The sequence below is a fragment of the Phymastichus coffea genome, unplaced genomic scaffold (genome assembly GCF_024137745.1).
Source record: "Phymastichus coffea isolate CEN01 unplaced genomic scaffold, Cenicafe_Pcof_1.1 PCOF00015, whole genome shotgun sequence".
In the NCBI taxonomy this organism is placed as follows: domain Eukaryota; kingdom Metazoa; phylum Arthropoda; class Insecta; order Hymenoptera; family Eulophidae; genus Phymastichus; species Phymastichus coffea.
The window spans coordinates 2,204,721-2,226,711 of NW_026706826.1; the positions used below are offsets into that span (position 1 = coordinate 2,204,721).

The following is a 21,991-nucleotide window of genomic DNA, read 5'->3' on the forward strand; positions in this document are numbered from 1 at the left end:
CATTATTTGACAAACTCTATGTACAGTAATTTCTTGGACTTTTTCCAAATCTACATGTTAATTGTCCTTTCTTCGACGGCTAGCATACCCCGTTGTTTAACTATACAATATATACTATATAACAGACTTATTAGGATCTAGTACCTTATCACATAGAATGCAAAAGTTTACATCGTTTTCGCCTGGCTGTTCACCGATGTCTTCTAGAGCAGGGATTTCAACGTCATTGTCTTCCTCTGATGAATGTCCTGCTATGTTGTGGAAGTCGTCAGTTGCAGCCATAATGAAAAGTTTTACATACTTACCGATATACCGACATACCGTTACCGATATACTCTTGCAGTTGTATAGTGCGTGCCTGACAGCGGGTGGTTTCAGTAAACTCTGGAAAAACGCGAGGTTGGTACTCACTGGCAAAGGCAAGTGAGACCCCGATAAGCCAAATTAGTATAAGCCCTTGAGCCTCCTCAACACGACCGGCAAATTATACGAGCTGCTACTGAGACCAAGACTGAACGCGGCGGTGCAAGCCGCTGGCGACCTATCGAGCCAACAACACGGCTTCCGGAAAGGACGCTCAACGATAGGAGCAATCACAGACGTGAGACAGGTAATTGACAGAATGAACGAGATTTGCTACGGAGCCAGACCTATAACGATCTTAGTAACATTGGACGTAAAGAACGCCTTTAACTCTGCTAGGTGGGTGGATATTCTGAGAGCACTAGACGCATTTCAGATGCCCGCCTACCTTCTAAGAGTCTTGAAGAATTACTTAAAGGACCGAAAACTGACGTATGAAACGACGGAAGGACGGAACTACCGGAAAATTACAGCGGGGGTGGCACAAGCATCCATATTGGGTCCCGACCTCTGGAACGTACTGTACGACGGACTAATAAAGCTCGACATGCCCCCGGACAGGCGTCTGGTCGTCTACGCTGACGACATAGTAGTCGTAATAACAGCCTGCGACACACATCTGGCTCAGCTCAAGCTGAGCCAGGTGATGAGGCGTTTGGATGGGTGGATGACGGACCACGGACTGAGCCTGGCTCTTTTTAAGACAGGCTCACTGATACTGACGAGACAGGGAATAGACACGATAATACCGATGACCATAGGTACGGAACGACTGGAGACCAAAAGTGAGGTAAAGTACCTGGGGGTGACTCTAGATATGAAACTGAACTTTTGGCCCCACATACGAGACGCGACCGCCAGAGCCAGAGAAAGGATCAAGGCCTTGAGTAGGCTGATGGCAAACACGAAAGGACCGAGACCGAGTATACGAAGACTGTTGATGGGCGTAACCAACTCCATCATGCTCTACGGAGCAGAAGTATGGGCCAACTCGTTACGGGTGAGGAGACGCGCAAAGACTATGACGAGCGTACAAAGAACGGGAGCGCTAAGAATCGCGTGTGCGTACCGAACAGTCTCCGAAAACACGATATTCACGATCGCGGGCGTAATCCCGATCGATCTCTTGGTAGGCAAAAGGAAACGTATTTATGTCCGAAGTGCGACCGTAGGGAGGGCCGACGCTGCGACAGAGGAACGAACGAAAACGACAGAACAATGGCAGACAAGATGGACGACAGACGTTCAACGACGCTGGACCCACAGACTGATACCAGACGTTGGTCCGTGGAAACATAGAAAACACGGGGAGGTGGATTTCTATCTCATCCAGTTTCTGACCGTACACGGATACTTCCGAAAGTACCTGCACAGAATGGGTAAGGTAACTTCCCTAGACTGTGTGTACTGTAGGGGGTTTGGGACGACGTGGAGCGCACATTTTTCGTGTGCGAGCCGTTGGGCCGAGCAAAGATTGAAACTGGAGACAGAATTAGGGCCGATTACGCCAGAAAACGTGACGAACGTAATGTTGACAACAGCTGACGCATGGCGTAAGATCGCGCTGTACATGGCGAATGTGTTACGAAACAAAAAGACGGATGGATGCTTGGAAAATTGAATGAATGAGAACATTTCAGAGCCTAGTCGGGAATGAATGAATATTAAAGGGATGAATGTGTGCTTGGACACGCAATGACAGCCACCCAGTCTGAAGTAATGTGATAAACAGTTCCGGGCTGGTTTCGGTGCAAACAAGGAGAGATACAAGGTGGGTATTGGTTACCTAAGCTACTGAGTCCTACACTTGGCAGGCTTCCGTCAGTTGTCCGTAAATGGATTCAGACTCTCCTCAAAAAAAAAAAAAAAAAGCATAATTGCAATAGCAATAATAACAGTAATACTGATAATATCAATGACAATGGCGGGTTGGTCCAGTGAGTGGTAAAACCTCACTGGGCAAATGCTAGCTTCCAACGCCCACGACCGTACCAGGTGGAAACGTCGCCCGTCGCGTCAATGCTCTGAGCAGCAACGCTATAACGGACATGGCTAAGAGGAAGATATGGCTCACAAATGACGCAAAAGATAATGGTATTCTGCCGATGTGCCCAACCATTAATCACTTACATACACCTATACTCACACATTACACAAACACTTATACACACACGCCTCTTGGCAAACCGGGATGAATGAATGCTTGGCGACCCTATAAACGGGGCTTACCGAAAGAGCGAATGCCGGGCACCCCTATAAACGGAGCCGCCTGAAAGCGAATAAAGGGGATTCCTCTAATCGGGCTCTCCCCGTGAATGAAACCCAGTTTTGCCACAATGGGCACTCACAATCACGCACACTCTACAGGGGGGAAACTGAACACACAGGGAAGAGGAGGGGGGATTACAGGGGCCGTGCGTTGTTCCAGCGCGGTTCGTGGAGTCGCGACCACGAGGGATTTTTAGCACAACGGAACAAAACAAAAAATATGAATATGCACAAAAAAAACATAGATATACCTCAACTGGTAAGTCCTTCTCAGGAGGAATCCACCCCGGGTTCCGATCGGGTGAAAGCCCCGGTAGAAACGGGCAGCGGCACGGATTTTGAGGGCCGCACTTTGTGCACGAGGATGAGGAGGACGACACGAAAAAACGACACGAACCTACTGAACTTACCAAGACGATAGAGGACGGACAGTGTGTCAAGCAACAGCAGCGGGGTGAGCAACGTCTCTGCCGCTGACAGCCAAGAACCGACGACAGGACGAACATCCACAACAACAAACGACACACGAGACGTGACGGAACTGCTGTGGCTCATACAAGAGACGGCGACGAAAATGACCAAAGCAGCAAACCTACAAAAAACATGAACATGACTGTGAAGACGGGAATTAAGACAATTCTCGAGACTATGGACATCGCGCTGCACAAGCGATCGGACACAGTTTCGGGAAGACGTTCCCAAGAGAACAACAATACCGACATGACAGCGATGAATAACGAAGAAACGCCACGGACGAAACGAAAACGTTCGCCGGTCGGAACCACGCCGGAGCCCTCGCAAAAGAGGCCACCGACGACGCAACCGACCAAGGACTGGCAGACGGTAACACGAAAACGATCAGACAAGACAAAAAAGAAAACGGACGTAAAGAATCGGTCTGACAGAGGCAGACCGGCCCACCGGAAAAAGGGTCTGGCTGTCTTGATCAGGCCAGGCACGGACACGACGTAGTCCGATATAGAACGGAAAATACGGACGACGATCGACCCAAAGGAGATCCACGAGCAGATGACAACCCTGAGAAAGACGAAGGACGGCTTATATCTTCTGAACCTACAGGTAGACGCAGACAAGCCGAACGCACGTGAGATGTTTGGACGACAGATTCAAGATATGATCGGGAAAGCAGGCAGTGTCAGGGCCATGACCTCCAAGGTCCAATTGGAAATCATGGGTCTGGACTGCGTTACGACTCCGAAAGACATGACGGACGCGCTCAGACGAGAGACGGGACGTGATACGGACTTCCGAGTCCACATTTTCGGTCCTAACCGCGCTGAGCAGTATATGCCGGTCTGCGAATTGGAATCGCGGGAAACCGATGCGTTGCTTCAGTGTGGTCGGATTGGAATTGGCTGGGTGCATTGACGGTGACAAAATGTTACAGATTCCTGGGCTTTGGCGATGTAAAAGCTGAATGCACAGGTAAGGACAGGACGAAATGCTGCCGCAAGTGTGGCACATCCGGACACTACGCGACGGAATGTCAAAATAAGCCGGTCTGCCCACTATGCTCCGAGGCCGGGCACGGAGACGTCACCTATCTCGCCGGAAGCGGCAGGTGTGTCGTGTTCCGTGCCGCGCTGGAGGAGTGCAGGGGACGGGCCAGAGGACGGACAGAATAATTCAGGGAAACCTGAATCGAAGTAGGATTGTAGACATGCAGGAGCATGTCAGATAGCCGACGAATATGACGTGGATATCCTGATTCTGAGTGAACCATACAGAAGAAGGACGACCCATATATATATCACAAACGAGACAGAGACCACTGATATCTGGGTGTCACCCAATCTAGAGTCTCCAATCGCGGTATCGGGGACGATTACATCTGGGTCACAGTTGGCGCTGTCACTTATCTCAGCGTCTACCTAACACCCAACTGCACCGCGATGGAGTTCGAAAGAAAGGCGACACTCCTAGAAGACGGGATCAGGGACATGACCGTGGATGTCATCGTTTCGGGGGATTTTAAAGCGAGGGCAACCGAGTGGAGAATGAACGAAATGAATCGACGCGGACGACTACTGTTGGAATTGGACGCAAGGCTCGATCTAGCAGTGGTGAATACGAGATATACGCCGACGTATAGACGGCCAGGTGTCGGAGACTATATCCCCGACGTCACGATGACATCGGACAGAATCCTGCCATGACTGAAGGGATGGCGGGTGATCGAAGACTACACAGCCAGCGATCACCAATACTTCGTTTTTGAAGTGGTGGGACGGACGGGAATGAGAAGAACGAGAACCCATCAACCTCCGCGGTGGAATCTACGTAAACTCAACGGACGAAAATTTTCGGAAGACCTAATGACAGCACCGGCTCCAGGGGAGAGAATTCCCCTCGAACTGACGGGTAAACAAAGAGCGAAAAGACTGACAGACGAGACGGCCAAATTAATAGACAGCTTGTGCAGAAGCACAGTGCCGAAACATCAACAGATACAACAAAGACAACCACAATATTGGTGGACGAACGAGATAGCGCAGCTACGCAGGATATGCCTGACAAATCGGCGACGAGTGACAAGAGCAGGGGGCGGACCCGAAAGGGAAAACCTCCAAGCCATATACAAAACAGCATGGAAGACGCTGACGAAAGCAATACGCGACAGCAAGACGCAATGCTGGAGGAAGCTCTGCGAGGAGGTGAACGAGGATCCCTGGAGAACGGGCTACAAGATCGTGACCGGGAAACTAGGGTCCCAAGTCTCACCGGAACGTAAAGATGCCGAAACAGCAGGACGGATTGTTGACGGATTGTTTCCGACGCACCCGATTAGGGCAAACGTGATGGATGACGTGGACGCACAAATGCCCCCCGCCTGTGCCGCTGAGGAGCTCATCAGAGCAACGAATGCGATGAAAAAGGGTTGGGTAAGGCACCGGGACCGGTCGGAGTACTATCCGAGATCCTCCGGCTTGTGGCTCGTCTACGGCCAGAGCTACTCCTCAACCTCTACAACATGTGTTTGACGACAGCAAGTTCAGCGACCGGTAGAAGGTGGCAAGGCGCGTTCTTATCCAAAAAGGTAGGAGCGATCCTGGCACGCCTTCGGCTTACCGACCGTTGAGTTTACTTGACACGACTGGTAAACTCTTTGAACGACTACTGAGACCGAGACTGATGGATGCGATACAGACCAGAGGAGGTTTATCAGATTTACAGTTTGCTTTCGGGAGGGGTCGATCGACGATTGAAGCGATCCAAAAGGTGGTCGACTCTTTCCTGGAACTAGACAGACACTCCCACGCTGCGCGACCTATAGTGTTGCTGGCGACGCTCGACCTTAGGAATGCTTTTAATTCGGCCAGGTGGAAGAATATCTTGGAGGCGCTGAAAAGCAACTTCGGGATCCAGCCATACCTGCTTCGGGTTGTGGAGGATTACCTAAAAAACAGACGGTTAACGTACGAGACGATCGAAGGACAAGTAACGAGAAAGGTCACCGCTGGGGTGGCACAGAGGTCGATACTGGGACTTGACTTCTGGAATGTCTTATACGATAGCTTGCTTCGGTTTGGGATGACGGTCGGAGTGATCCTCGTCACTTACGCTGATGACGTGGTGGCGGTGATTACGGAGAGGTCTCCCGAGCTGGCGCAGCTGGCGTTGAACCAGACCATGAGACGAGTCGGACGATGGATGACAGACCACGGACTACAACTCGCAACGGAAAAAACGGAACTGATGTTTCTCACGAGAAGACGCATACGGACGATACTGCACATGAGGGTGGGGACATGCGAGATGGAGACCAAGAGGGAAGTACCTTTGGGTAACCCTCGATACGAAGATGACCTTATGGCCTCATATACAGAAAACAACCCGGACAGCGGCAAAGAGGATAGCATCCTTGAGTCGCCTGATGATAAATACGACGGGACCGAGATCGGGAAAGGACAACTGTTAATGGTGACAGCTCACTCGATCCTTCTATACAGCGCGGAAATATAGGCAGACTCCCTGAAGACAAAGAAATACTGTAAGTCGATGATGATGGTACAGAGACAGGGCGCACTGTGAATCGCCTGCTCCCACCGAACAGTCTCTGCGCAGGCTATTTTGGTGGTGGCTGGCGTAATACCCGTGGATCTTCTGGCCTTTGGAAGCAAAAGGATCTACGGGAGCAGCGCGGACATAGGACGAAAGAACACGGTAATCGATGAGCGCGACAGGACAATTGACATCTGGCAAGGCCGATGGACAGACGAACGAGGTGGTAACTGGACGAGACGATTGATACGGGACTTGAGGCTGTGGCTCGGAAGGAAATTTGGTGGTGTAAATTTCTACGTCACCCAGCTCTTGACTAGGCACGGGTACTTCCGACGGTACCTTTACAATATTAACAGACTACGAACACCCGACTGTAAGTACTGTGGACACGAACGAGACGACGCGGAACACACGTTTTTCGCGTGTGACCGCTGGACAAGACTCAGACAGGAACTGGAAGAAACAGTCGGCAGCATCACACCCGATAACATCGTGGCTCTGATGCTGCGTGAACCCTAATGGTGGCACTTAGTCGCTACCTATACGGAAACTATACTGAGACGAAAGAACGCGGACGGCTGCCTGACAGATGACTGAGCAGACGAAGTGAGGCGACGTAACGAGATACGGAGGAATGACACGAACGGACGAACACAGACAGAACCTCCAGTCAGAAGTAATATCAACATAGTCCCTGGCTAGGGGAAGGATACCAAGGAGATGGCGGTTCAGTGGGTAGTCTATTTTTTTTCCAGGGAGTCCGACATAACCCCTTAGTCAGAAAGACTAAGGGGAATCCGCAAAAAGAATTTCCCAATTCCTTGTAACAAAAAAAAAATAGCAATGATAATGAAAAATAATAATAATGAGAATAATATTTCTTGTTCAATTTAGATTTTTTGATAAATTCATTCAATCGTATCAAATAGTATTATTATGGAATTCAGACTGTAAATATTTTACTATAGATAGAATAATCATTACTTTGAGAATTCATCTAAAAAACTTTTGGTTTACGAAATAATTGTAACAATGAAAAACTCCTAAGTTTGACACCATTAAAATTTATTACAAAACGCAAAAGAGGTTGATAAAATAATTTTATTAGCCTATGTTTTTTTATTTGTAAAAAAGTGTGGACTTTTTGAATTTATAAACTTATATAAATATGAAATTTATGAAATACTTTATAATTTATGAAATTACTTTTGAATTATGCTAATTTATAAAAACAGATAAATAAATAATCTTTGATTAAAACATAAAACGAGACGTTATTTGCTACATACAAAATGATTGAATAAAATATCGGTAATATGTCTATACTCGTGTCTACGGTAAAGTACGAGGTCTGTCCGGAAAGTATCTGGCCTACCTTTATATTTTCGTGCTAGCGTTATTCTTTATCATCTGGTGGATGGCATCCTTCAAAGTAATCCCCACTTGATTGAATAACACGAATCCATCGATGTCTCCACTTTTGAAAACAATCCTGGAACTCACTTTTAGGGATAGCCTTAAGTACACTCGTCGCATTGTTTTCAACCGTTGTTTTGTCATCGAATCGGTGTCCTTTGAGTGGTTTTTTTAGTTTTGGAAACAGCCATAAGTCACAAGGGGCTATGTCGGAACTGTATGGTGGTTGTCTAAGCAATGCGATATTGTGTTTGCTCAAAAACTGCTGCACAAAATTGGATGAATGCGCTGGCGCATTCTCGTGATGGAGAAGCCAGTCACCACTTTCCCAAAAGTGCGACCGTTTTCTTTTTACTGCATCACGCAAACGTTTAAAAATTTGAACGTAGTATTTGTTATTAATTTACTGACCTGTTGGTGCATATTCGTGATGTACAATACCTTCACAATCGAAAAAAACAATAAACATTGACTTAACATTGCTCCGACTTTGACGTGCTTTTATTGGTCTTGGCGATTCAGAATGCTTCCACTGTGAAGATTGTTGTTTTGTTTCAGGATCATAACCATAAACCCATAATTCATCACCTGTAAAAACTTTTCTAAGCACATTATCATCATTATTGACCATTTCCAGATTGTCCTGAGCGATTTCTAAGCGAATGTTCTTCTGCTCTGCTGTGAGCAATTTTGGGATGAATTTCGCACACACGCGTTTCATTCCTAAATTTTCGGTTAAAATTTCTGAAATGATAGTTTTTGGTATCCCAAGGTCTTCTTCTAGTTCTAGCACAGTCATACGACGATCTTGTTCGATTGCAAGTTGCACCCGCTCAATATTATCTGCGGTTTTTGTCGTCGAAGGTCGGCCGGAACGGGAATCACTATCGACAGAAGTGCGACTATCCTTGAACCATTTATACCACTCTTTAATTTGTGTTTTGCTCATACACTCGCTTCCGAAGGCTTTTAGCATCATTTCAGTAGTTTCCGAACTCGTTTTTCCGAGTTGAAAGCAAAATTTGATGCAAATTCGTTGATCTTGTTTTTCAGTCATTTTTGACAATATCAAAATCCGACCAACGCGAAAAAGGCACTGTAAACAAAGACACGTTGCGCATGAACTATACGTCCGGCAGGTGTCAGTAAGTAACCAATAGATTCGTGACGCTTTACTGTTGACGTTTCTGTCCGGTAGAGATCGCTCGAACACTATGGCGCGAAGATATAAACGTAGGCCCCATACTTTCCGGACAGACCTCGTATAGGCCTTCGGCCTGTCTGGAGGTTAGGGGTTTGGTGTCGTTTGGTTAAAAAGCACTGGCATCTAGCCTATTTGTTGTTTAGGGATTTAGGGTTTAAGGCTCTTCAGTTCACATGTACAGGCTACAAAGATCACACATTTGTAAACAAGTTTTTATGAAAGTTAAAATTTTTTTTCGACATTTTCGTCCACCACATTGGTTCCGCCATTTTGAGTTTTCAAAATCTGATATCAGATTTGTAAAGTAAGATCTCGAAAACCCCTATATACAAACCTTCTACAAAATATTATGGATTGAAGTATACTTATAGTTATTTTGTGTTAGGCATGGTTTACTTCCCCCTTAGGGGTAGTATCTATGAAAAAACCGAAGAACTTAATTTGTTTATTATAGATGTTTACAAATTTTTTCCAAGTTTTTTAGTCATTTAAAACTTTTTTATTATATAAAATTTTTTTTCAACATTTCTGTCCGCCATATTGGTTCCGCCATTTTGAGTTTTCGAAATCTCATAACATATTTGTAATCAGCGATCTCGAAAACCTCTATATACAAGCTTTCTACGAAATTTTATGTATTGAATTACATATTTACAGTTATTTTGTGTTGAGGGTGGCTTACCCCCCTTTAGGGGTAATATTTATCAAAACACCGAAAGATGTCAACTAAATTTTGTTATTATGGGTGTTTAAACATTTTTTCCAATTTTTTTTAGTCGGTTTAAACTTTTCTATTATAAAATTATGCCAAAAAATGTGTTTTCAACCCCTAAAAAATAGGGGATGCTACTCTTACTCTTCAAATCATCATGAAATACTTGTTACTTTTGTAAGAAATAATGTCCAATTTATTTTACTGAAAAATATTAATTTTAAGCTGAGATATTAAAAAAAACGCTTTTTGGGGGTTAACTTTAGGGGAGGTTTTTACCCCTTAAAAGTGAAAAATAGCCAATAAAAAATACGTATCTCTTATTTTCTTATGTTCTACAATATGTATCAAAATCATCAAAATCGGTGAGTTCGGGTTGGATACCTTTCTTTGTTAGTACGATCTTTTTGATAATTTCAGAATCGGTCAAAGTCCGGATATCCGAACCGGTCAATTTACCTGGATTGAATATAAAAGAACGAATGAAAGGAAAGAAGACGCTACATCAAATCAGTACACTAACACATGTAATAAATATTAAACATGTATTACTTACTTTAAAATTCTCTCAAACTTACTCTCAATTCACTAAATTCAACTGATTTAAGCACATTCGACAACTTCTTTGTCATCATGTCATGACGCTTCATGGCCTCGCGTTTTGAGTATAGCGTTTTTGTAAATGATTGTGATTACCTCTTTTTCAACTAATTTAAACACATATTCTCCCTATACCTATATAAGTTTCAAATGCTAATGTCAATGAATATAAACACTAATAAGTACGATTGTAAAATCACAAATATATACTGTCGAGAGCCGCGGTGTTTCACATGCTACTCGTCCAGATATGCTCAGTGCATGCGCGGAGACTATTCTATTGTGTCGGGCCTGTTGGTCGCCTGTCGCTCACATTTTGTCAATGCAATACTCACAATCGATATTACCATAATCTCGATTGCAATATTACCAGTTATAATTATGTCATTTATCTCATAAAATTGATTTATTCTTGGATGTATTTTTTAGTAAACTGAATATTAAATAATTAATGGAATTGATTAAGCGTTGATTTTGTATTAACAATAATCTGTTGTTTTGATAGGATGATTATTTGTAAGAATAATACATATAGCTGAACCAATTATCTTTTATGGTTAAATAAATTATCTTTGCTTCAGTCACTTTGTTATTAACAAATCTGATGATTTAACGGAAAGGGCCTATTATTTTAATAAACATACTATGTAACAGGCTGCGGTTTAACCTATAATTCCTATTGAATGTACCTACTTGATTGGCTAAACGACGCCTTGTTATCTATGTGCTAGAAGCACATTGACTCACCTTGTCCGGGAGTGCGCCTGCGCAGAGTTCTCTTACCGATCGAAGTTGGGTTCACTAACTCTCCGCTTGGGGCGCTGGCGCGCTCGCTTAGCAGCTCTCCGTCGGCCGCTGCTGGTAACTCGGTTGGCGAGCCGCTCCTCACGTTGCCTACGCTATCCGTGCTATATTACCGGCGCGTTCGAATTGAACGTAAACAATAACACGGTTCCCGGACAAAGGAAAGACAAAACAATACGATCGTTACGTTTAAATCTTTGACTACTTTATTGACTTGAATCTTTTACACGGGAGGGATTTGCCGAGAGACTCACGCACGCGAATTCGGATGACAATACACACGGGGAGAGAGAGAGAGAAAATCGCGATCGCCGCGAACTAACCGCTCGCACGCTTCTTATGATTCGCCGCACTCGCTGTGCGGCATCGCACGCTAACAACAATTAATACGTTTTGTCACCTACCGCGGGATTGATGGGAATACGGTGGCCAACCGTGTCCGACGCAATCGTTCCGAATCTGCTGCCTCTGTGGATGCTGATCTGCTGATGCGGTTCTGCTGTTGCTGTTTCTCAGCGGCAGGAGGCAATTAGGTTGCGCTCGCTGTACTCGAGGTCACGCACGTCACTCAGTGCTCGCACTCGCGCTCCACACTCGCACTCGATGACCTCTCTGGATCTTGCTCGAAAAAGGGTAAAACACTCTGTTTGAACACTCTCTATATCGCTACGATGCAGCCGGACTGAATGTCACAGTCATACTGGCTAGCAAACCCTCCCCTCCCGGTCATTACCCCTACGCGCCCTCTCTCTCTCAAACCGATCGCGGCTGTTACGCTCAGCCGCTCAGTAACCTACGTGAGTCAAAACGATTCTCGGCGATCGTTGCAACTATTATTTCAATACAATAAACAATCGTTACAATGAATTTTCTCGTTGAATAAATGTACCGGAAATCTGTTACTCTGACATACAAAAGTATCATAAATCGATTAAACAATCTATCAAAACAATTACCACTCTGTTGTTTCAATAGATTCTGTTGTTTCAACAGAAACTCTATTATATCGACAGATTTTGTAGTCAAATCAATGGTCTTGGCTAGTTGCTAGTATTTATGAGTCCGGGTTCATTGATTTGACAATATTTTTTTCTCAGTATAGTACATAAAGCACACTGTTTTTCAATAATTTTTTTAATTAAATTCGTTAAAATATTCTTACCTGTTGTTTCGATAAAATTTGTAATTCCTTTAAGTGTGAAACACAAATTTGATGTAACGTAGCAAGATCTTTAGCAATGTCTAATGCAACCTTATTTTTCGAACTTATATCTGAATCGGATTTTTCGGAAATATTCTGAAAGAAACATATATCTTATAATTTACAATTTAAGAATCAAAAAATAACATAATCATTAACAATAGGATAATTTTTTAATATAAATTGATATGATAATCTATTATGATCTAGATTATTATTGATATGCTATTAATGCGATGTAGAAAAATAATAAGAAACTAATGACATTGCCTTCATCTGCACATAGATCACTGACGCTCGATATTTTATTTATGAATTACGAGGTCTGTACGGAAAGTATGGGGCCTACGTTTATATCTTCGCGCCATAGTGTTCGAGCGACCTCTACCGGACAGAAACGTCAACAGTAAAGCGTCACGAATCTATTGGTTACTTACTGACACCTGCCGAACGTATAGTTCATGCGCAACGTGTCTTTGTTTACAGTGCCTTTTTCGCGTTGGTGGGATTTTGATATTGTCAAAAATGACTGAAAAACCAGATCAACGAATTTGCATCAAATTTTGCTTTTAACTCGGAAAAACGAGTTCGGAAACTACTGAAATGATGCAAAAAGCCTTCGGAAGCGAGTGTTTGAGCAAAACACGAATAAAAGGGTGGTATAAATGGTTCAAGGATAGTCGCACTTCTGTCGATAGTGATTCTCGTTCCGGCTGACCTTCGACGATAAAAACCGCAGATAATATTGAGCGGGTGCAACTTGCAATCGAACAAGATCGTCGTATGACTGTGTGAGAACTAGAAGAAGACTTGGGATACCAAAAACTATCATTTCAGAAATTTCAACCGAAAATTTAGGAATGAAACGCATGTGTGCGAAATTCATCCCAAAATTGCTCACAGCAGAGCAGAAGAACATTCGCTTAGAAATCGTTCTGAACAATCTGGAAATGGTCAATAATGATGATAATGTGCTTAGAAAAGTTAATACAGGTGATGAATCATGGGTTTATGGTTATGATCCTGAAACAAAACAACAATCTTCACAGTGGAAGCATTCTGAATCGCCAAGACCAAAAAAAGCACGTCAAAGTCGGAGCAATGTTAAGTCAATGTTTATTGTTTTTTTCGATTGTGAAGGTATTGTACATCACGAATATGCACTAACAGGTCATAAAATCAATGAAGAATACTATGTTCAAATTTTGAAAAGTTTGTGTGATGCAGTAAGAAGAAAACGGTCGCACTTTTGGGAAAGTGGTGACTGGCTTCTCCATCACGATAATGCGCCAGCGCATTCATCCAATCTTGTGCAGCAGTTTTTGAGCAAACACAATATCGTATTGCTTCGACAACCTCCATAAGTCCCGACATAGCCCCTTGTGACTTATGGCTGTTTCCAAAACTAAAAAAACCACTCAAAGGACACCGATTCGATGACAAAACAACGGTTGAAAACAATGCGACGAGTATACTTAAGGCTATCCCTAAAAGTGAGTTCCAGGATTGTTTTCAAAAGTGGAGACATCGATGGATTCGTGTTATTCAATCAAGTGGGGATTACTTTGAAGGATGCCATCCACCAGATGATAAAGAATAACGCTAGCACGAAAATATAAAAGTAGGCCCGATACTTTCCGGACAGACCTCGTATATCTATATTTAGGGTAATTAAATTTAAGTAATAAAATTAAATCAATGAGAAAAAAGTATAATTGTGCAATTATTCAGGACAGTATCTACAGCAACGGTAGTCGATTCGATTAATCGATCCGTTCGCGGATCATATACTCGTGATGTTAGTTCGAACGACTAAGAGAGAGAGAGAGGGCGCGCGAGGGTTTCAATATTCAGTTAAGCCTTAGCTGTTACTGCAATAGTAACGCCGAATTTAGTTTTTGCAGGGTTTCGCCGTTTGTTTGCAAATCAAAAGTTTTCCTGAGTTTTTGAACGTGTGTGAGTGATAGTAGGAAGCATCACAACAGCAGCATCTACTGCGGCAGCAAAACAGCAGCAAATTTGGAAGCGAGCGAGACAGCGCAACTGATTCAAGGAGAACCGTTGATTTTCTGAAACAATTACGGCTGATCACCGTAATTGCACCGCAGGGTAGGTGCACCTCCTTATTATTACGTGACTCAATACTTTCGAAAGTATTTTGTCTATCGCGAGCATCATTTCTTTTTTATTCCCGCCGAGCGTTAGTTTCACGACAAAGAGCCCAGCCGGGTAAGCATGTGAAAAGTGCCCTTAGACCTTTCGAAAAAGTGACAAAGCCCAATGTTCCGGCTTATAATGAAACCCCCTCTGCCAAATTTTCAGACCCATATTGACCCATGGGGCAAAATGGGACACTATTTTGTGGTTTTAGGTTTTTTGACAATAGCTCGGTTGGTTGTGAAGATACCTAAAAACTGTAAATACAAAAGTTGTAGGGTTTTTGAAGAGCTACAAACCTATAAACACCAAATTTTTTTTAGCGCGAAATTCAAATTTTTAAAAGCATTCGAAAATTCCAATTTAACGCCAATTTTGTCCATTCATACTTGCAACTCCGAAAAAAATCTTGAATGTTTCTCATAGATAGGAGTATATGTGTGAATTTTTTCAGATTTTTATAGGTGGTAGAAGATACCTAAAAAAAATAAAAACCACTAAAAACGTATAAAAAATCCAGTTTTCGATTCTAGCTCCTTTTGGTTTCATTCCACGATAAAATCAATAGCGCCATCGTATTCTACGTTAAAAAATACGTCGAAAACATCCATAACACTTTTATCATCAGACCCATTACACCCTAAGAAATCGACGACTAAACTCCCAATCTTAGCCTGCCCACATGTAATACATGGAAAATCGAAGGTCGCACGTTTCATTGTCGATTTTTCATTACGCGGTAGAGCTAATGATGAAAGTATGATACATGTTTTCGACGTATTTTTTAACGTAAACACAATGGTGTAACTGGTTTTATGGTAGGCTTAATCCCGAAAACGATAAAAGCGAAAAACTAGTGGAAAGCAGCTGCTTTCCAGTAGTTTTTCGATATTTTTTTGACTATAGCACTTTTCAATTACATTCTACGATAAAACCAATCGCGCCATCGGGTTCGACGTTCAAAAATACATCAGAAACATACATCATATACCTTTATTATTAGTATCATTATACGACGAGAAATCGACTATTAATCTCTGAAACTCCGTTGAAAGGCTGAACCCAATATTATTATTATTCCTGGCTACATGCATGACTTATGTTTACTACTCGTACCTTGATAATGATAAAAAAATATTATTTCCCTGTTCACGATGAAGTGCTAAATATTTTAGGATGTTCTTTGTGAAAATATCTGTAGGATTTTCCATCAGATTTTTGCACTATTTGGTACTGCGGCACTGTTGAATAAACCACGTAGTTTCAAAATCCTTTTTAGTTACTTTTATTTTGCACCCGAATCTGTTGAAGCTGTAAAGACCAAAAAAGTGTATTTCCTTATTTGGGAGTAAAATCTATGTAGTGTAAAAACATATTTGCTTCAGAATTTATATTTATAAAATCTTTAATTTAAAATGAACTAATAAGCTACATACATAATATAAATAATTATTTACATATCTGAATACTTTATACATTGCGCTCTCTGCTTTATAATCATCCCTCGTGAATAATATAATATCAAAACTCATTGCACGTTACGTACTTTTGCTAAAGGGAAGTAACGTCTATTCAATGTATCTAAACAGTTAAATCTATAAACAAATAAATATCAGTGTTGAACAATCAATCTTCGTCGCTGTCGTCGTTGATGACGGGTGATACTTTTTCAACGGCAAAAATAGAGCTCAAGATTTCTGCAGGCTTTACTATTTTGGAAAGATATCTACCATGCGAAAGGTAATAAATAACAGCAGCAATGTGAACACAGTAACCAATAGTGCGGTTACCATTTGCGCATTCGCAGTAGTGTCTCCTAATGCCCTGATAGCCTATAGAATTTGGTCGGTAGTGTATGTTAGAATTATATTTTTTTCGACTGACGTGCCTTGATCTCACTTGGACTTTCAGAATTTCATTTGTTTCTTTTGAATAGTAAAGTTCAATTTTGTTATCTTCGTCCATCATTTCTGCCAGGTAAGATATGGACTGTTGCAATTGATACGTCCCAGTAAAAAATATTTTTAAATCTCTTTCTGTCAATTCTGGAAAGTCTAACAGTTGATCTGATGTTATTAACTGGAAAGGTATTTTTCTCCTACTCCAGTGACCAGTTTCAACTTCTGAAGCTAAAGTATTCTCCAAATTTCTCTGTTGAATCATACGCGAGACTATTTCATCTGTTAAAGATGGGTCAGTTATAAAACGCTTTCCAAACTTGTTCTGTAAAAAACAAGCTACTTTGCAATAGAGACCAGCTTTCGGCAACATTGTGTTGTAGAACTTATGTCGAAGCAATTTGTATTTATTTCCAATGACACCATGTACCACTTCAACTGGCCAACGTATAGCAGTAACAGAACGACTGTGGTTAGATTCTACTGCTGTTAACTGATTACGTTTACCTTTAAGTGCTGGCATTAAAACTTTGAATCCTAATGTTTCAAGTTTCTCTTTAACGTCACGAAAGCCTCTATCAATGACCCATAGATGCTTTTTTTGCATTAACTTTCGCAAACCGTTAGGATCTTGCATCAAACATTCCATTATTTGAGCATCGTTGAGATTAGCCTCAAATGGACCTGCAGAGTCAACAATATACCCATCTAAAGTACATATTATGAACGGCTTGCACAATGGTACTTTTTTTTGTCCGGAAAAAGACTTTCTTTGATAGTTATTATTCGAACTTTTTTCGTGTCGAAGGTAAGTTCCATCTGCAATTAATGCCAAGTCATTATCTTTGATGTCATGTAGTGCTTTAGCAACTGGAATATTATGGTTTATTAACTCTTCTCTACTGATCACTCCTATTCCAAAACGTGTAGGTAGTACATCTTTTTCAAAAGATGTCAATATGGAATTACAAAAATCAGATACTTGTTGATCACGCTCGAGTCCTAGAACGGCGCAAATAATTTTGTTCGAATTACCACTGACCGATTTAAACAACAGAACGACTAAAGCTTGTGTCACATTCCGAGAGACTGAATCTCTTAAAGATGTCATCATACCACGTAATTCAATTATGTTTTCCCAAGTCAACCCAGTCAGTACTATTAACCGTTCCTCCGGAAAAGTGAAATCTCCAACTTTATCATGAATTTCAGCATCTACTCTAACTGATAACTGTTCCAATAGTTTTGATAACTCTGTTACGGTAATTGTGCTAGTTGATGTATGAACTTTAATATTATCCAATTCATCTTGATAAAAACGGTTTTTAATAAGATGTTTACGACAACATCTATTACCAGCTGGTATATATATTCTGTTATGAGCGTAGACTTGCATGCGAGCTTCAACTGGAACTTGAATTATTCCCGAAAGCAGCTTACATAAGAAACAATATGCATGAGTACATATTGTTCTCTGAATCGGCATCTCAATTAGTTCTACCGGTTCTTGTGGTTTTGGTTCTGGATATACAACTTGTGACCCATCCATGGATGATGATTGCGATGATGATGCGAGTTGAGAGTCAATAGAAGATTCAGGAGTTTCTTGTTTAGATGGATCTTACTTGCTCTTCTGATGTGAAACTAATCGAAGCTTTGAATAACATTTTGAACATAATTCCATATTCATATCTACGATTTTGCCAAACGCTTGAAGAAAATTTGATAAGTCGTCCTCTGTATCCAATGTTTTTATGTATCCAGAAGCTTTGTGTAAATATATATCGCATCCTGCACACTTCTGATATTTTTTTTCTTTTAATTTCTTCTTCCATAGTTCCCTGTAATAATAAGAGATTTAAGTTACAAACTATGAGAAAACATTCTAATGTGAAAGTTTAAAATGTAAAATTATTCAAAGAATCTCGTTTTCATGAAAATACTATGCGAGAAAAAATGATCTATAAGTAAAACGTCTGAAGTTTCATTTGATTTCAAGCAATCTTATAACTATAAAAATAAAGATTGGGCTCGTTACAATCCATTATATAAAAATATAATAGCCGCGAAGCTGCGACAGCGCCAGACTCTCATTACAATAAAATGACAATACCGGGCTTCTTTGAAAATCATTTAATTTTTTTCTTTCTTTTACGGGCACGAAATCCATGTTTTCGAAAGTCAAATTGATAGCTTAGACCTATTAGCCAGAAAAGTAGTTTTAGAAAGTTATTTATGTCAGAAGATATTTACAGATGTGCTAATTTTTTCGTGAGATCAGATTTTTGTCTCTTACTATATAGTATATGTCTCGTATTTTTCACGTATAGTAAGTCCATTCATATGATTGCGTATGAGCTGCGTGCCGCATAACGTAATCTACAAATATATGCTTCTCATGCAGATTAAATAGCTGTTTGTTTTATATGCGACCTGAAGAGCTTTCTCGCATGAACTGTTTCGCCTGTGTGTGTGTGTGCGTGTGTGTGTGTGTGTGTGTGTGTGTGTGTGTACGGGGGAGGGAGGTTCGTTTTGTACTAATAGTAGTGTACTAATAGTACTTAAGGCTCTGTTGCCGTTACCGACTGAGCAAAATAAGTTATTCAAAGTTTTCTCTTAAACAAATAAATGAATCAAGCTGAAACTTTTTAGGGACATTCATTGTGCATAAGCGAAGGGTGCTCAACTCTTTATTTCATGAAAATTTCCATAGAAATCGAGAAAATTATATTAGTAATCTTGATCTTAGGAGTCATCCCTATAAATAAACTACACACTTATTTTATTATAAACGTTTCGCAATTTTATTTATTGCCACCTCAGTACATCTGTTGAATATATATATTATTATAAATAAATGAATTCTTTCAATATTAGTATTGTATTATAATATAAACATACGTTTTGTAATGTAGATAAAATTGAATAAATTAAAAGTTCTTCCGCACATATATAGTCATTACACTTTAATTAAATAAATATTAATTTTTCTGTCTAATAATAAATATAAATAAATTAACAATCTTTTGTCAATTAGGTAAAAACACATCATGATCAGCAAATTAAAAGCCAAGTAACTGTTATGAATATAATAACATATCGTACTGTATATGAAATAAAAGAGAAAGACAGAGAGAGACACAACAAGAGAAAGAGTGTACTTGATGAGTGGGGGAAACACTGGAAGGAAAGGGAATTAGTGATGTAGTGTAATATCTATGTTTATTTTTCGTATTGAAACTAAATAGATTTTATGATGTTGAGTATTCTTGAGTATTGATTGTTTAAATATTTTGTATCTTCCTGTGAATTGATGGTATTATCCGTAATTATAATATACACTGACTCTGCGATGCATCTCTTTCTGTAATTAGCTTCTAAATGCTTGATTTTTGCATTCTCCTAATCAAATTCATGTTCCGGATTATTCACGATATGGGCCGGTATAGGTAAAAGTTTAAATCTAGAATTGACTGGATCTTCAATAGTTTTTTTCACGGAATATTTATGTTCACTAATTCTATTTTTGAGAGCCCTTTTGCTTTCACCGATGTAATTCGATGGACATTGTTTACACTGAATATTATAAATTGTGCCTGTTTTCTCCCATTTCTTTAATTTATCTTTGCCTAGAACAATAATATTAGATAGCTTGCTTGTCATTTTTGGTATGCATACAATGTTACTCTTTTTTAATGATGATTTGCATTTATAGAAAAATTCTTCTTTAAATGGAATTGGAAAGTAAATTGTCGGTTTATCGTTATTGTTTTTATTCTGTGTATTGTTATGACTATATGTATATTTTCTAATGCGATCTCTGATACACACATCAACAAATTCCTCCGGATAGTCATTGTTATATAACATGTTTCTTACAATAGATATATTATTGTCATGGTGACTTTCATCAGACAATAATATCGATCTATCTATCAAGTTATAAACAATATTCTTTTTTTGTTTTAATGTGTGATTTGAGTTGTAATTTAAAATACGTCCCGACATAGTTGGTTTTTGGTATCAGTTAGTAATAATCCCATTATTTTTTCTAGTAATTGATAAGTCTAGAAAATTAATAGAACTATTAACCTCTGTCTCATAAGTAAATTTCAAATGCGAATTATAATCATTAAATACTTCGAAAACACGATCAAAGTCAAGGCTTCTGATGCACATTAATGTGTCATCCACATATCGGTAATAAAAGATTGGATTAATATTATATTCTTCTTTCAGAAAAACCAAGCATTGTGTCTCCAAATCATCCATGACTAGGTCTGCAAATAATGCTGATAGTGGGTCTCCCATCGAAGTTCCAAATATCTGCTTATAATTTGTATTATTGAAACAAAAATATGCATTGTTGAAAAGAAAATTGATAGTTGTTATAATTTCGTCGAACATCATCAACGATTTTCTATGTAATTTTTAGAACCTCTTGTATATGCTATTGAGAATTAAATATCTAGGTATACTTGTAAATAATGAAACTACGTCGAAAGACACCAATATGTGGTCCGATGGGATGTGAATGTTCTTGATACGTTCTTTCAATTCATAACTATTTTTAATGTGTGATCTAGGCAAGTCTATGGATTCTTTAAGAACTTTACTAATTAATTTTGATAGGAAATGCGTGGGAGTGTTAACTGTAGATACTACGGGCCTGAGTGGAAAACCATTTTTGTGGATTTTTGGAAGTCCGTATGCTCTAGCTAGATTTGTATGTGATTGCGTTAGAAATAATTGGTTAATACGTATGTTTGGAAAATATTTTTTAATATAGCCTTTGTCATTAAAATTTGTAAGAAAATATTGAACATCTTTTTGCATTTTGGTTAATGTGTTATTTTTTTCCCAGATTATGTATGTACTATTGTCTGACAACATCAAATTCATTTTTTCAATGTATTCGTTCTTGCATAAACATACAGTTATGTTGCCTTTGTCAGCTCTAGTGAAAAAAAGGTTGTTATTATCTTTTAAAAAAATATTAGTGGCTTTGAGCTTTTTTTTGAAATCATTATCTAATCTTTTTACATGTCTTTTGTTGTTAAGACTGGACTCTATATTTTTAATCAAATTATTCCTAATATCATTAAAGGAGTTTTCCATGTCCTTATTATTTTTATCTTGTTCTCCACTCAGAATAAATTCTAAATTAGTAATACTGTCTATTATATCCGTTCTACTAAGATCATTATGTACGTTATGATTAGGGCCTAAAGATATTACCTCAATTACCTTATTCGGGATGTGTGTGTCTGTAGTGTTTTTGACCCAATTTTCCTTATTATGATTATTTATCTGACGTTTATTCGATAATCTTTTTTCTTCTT

The 21,991-nt window shown here is 40.1% G+C and overlaps 1 protein-coding gene across 2 annotated transcripts in view; it reads right to left on the reverse strand.

The window, feature by feature from the left end:
• LOC131675037 (ras GTPase-activating protein 1) overlaps positions 1 to 21,991 on the reverse strand; it is a 1,462,590-nt gene that overhangs the window by 83,427 nt on the left and 1,357,172 nt on the right. The window contains exon 14 of one of the 2 annotated variants that reach the window (XM_058953862.1): positions 12,556 to 12,690. In XM_058953862.1, coding sequence (XP_058809845.1) covers positions 12,556 to 12,690 — 135 coding nt within the window. Of the gene's footprint in view, positions 1 to 12,555; positions 12,691 to 18,175; positions 18,491 to 21,991 lie in introns of those variants that run through there. The other variant, XM_058953861.1, reaches the window with a different exon arrangement.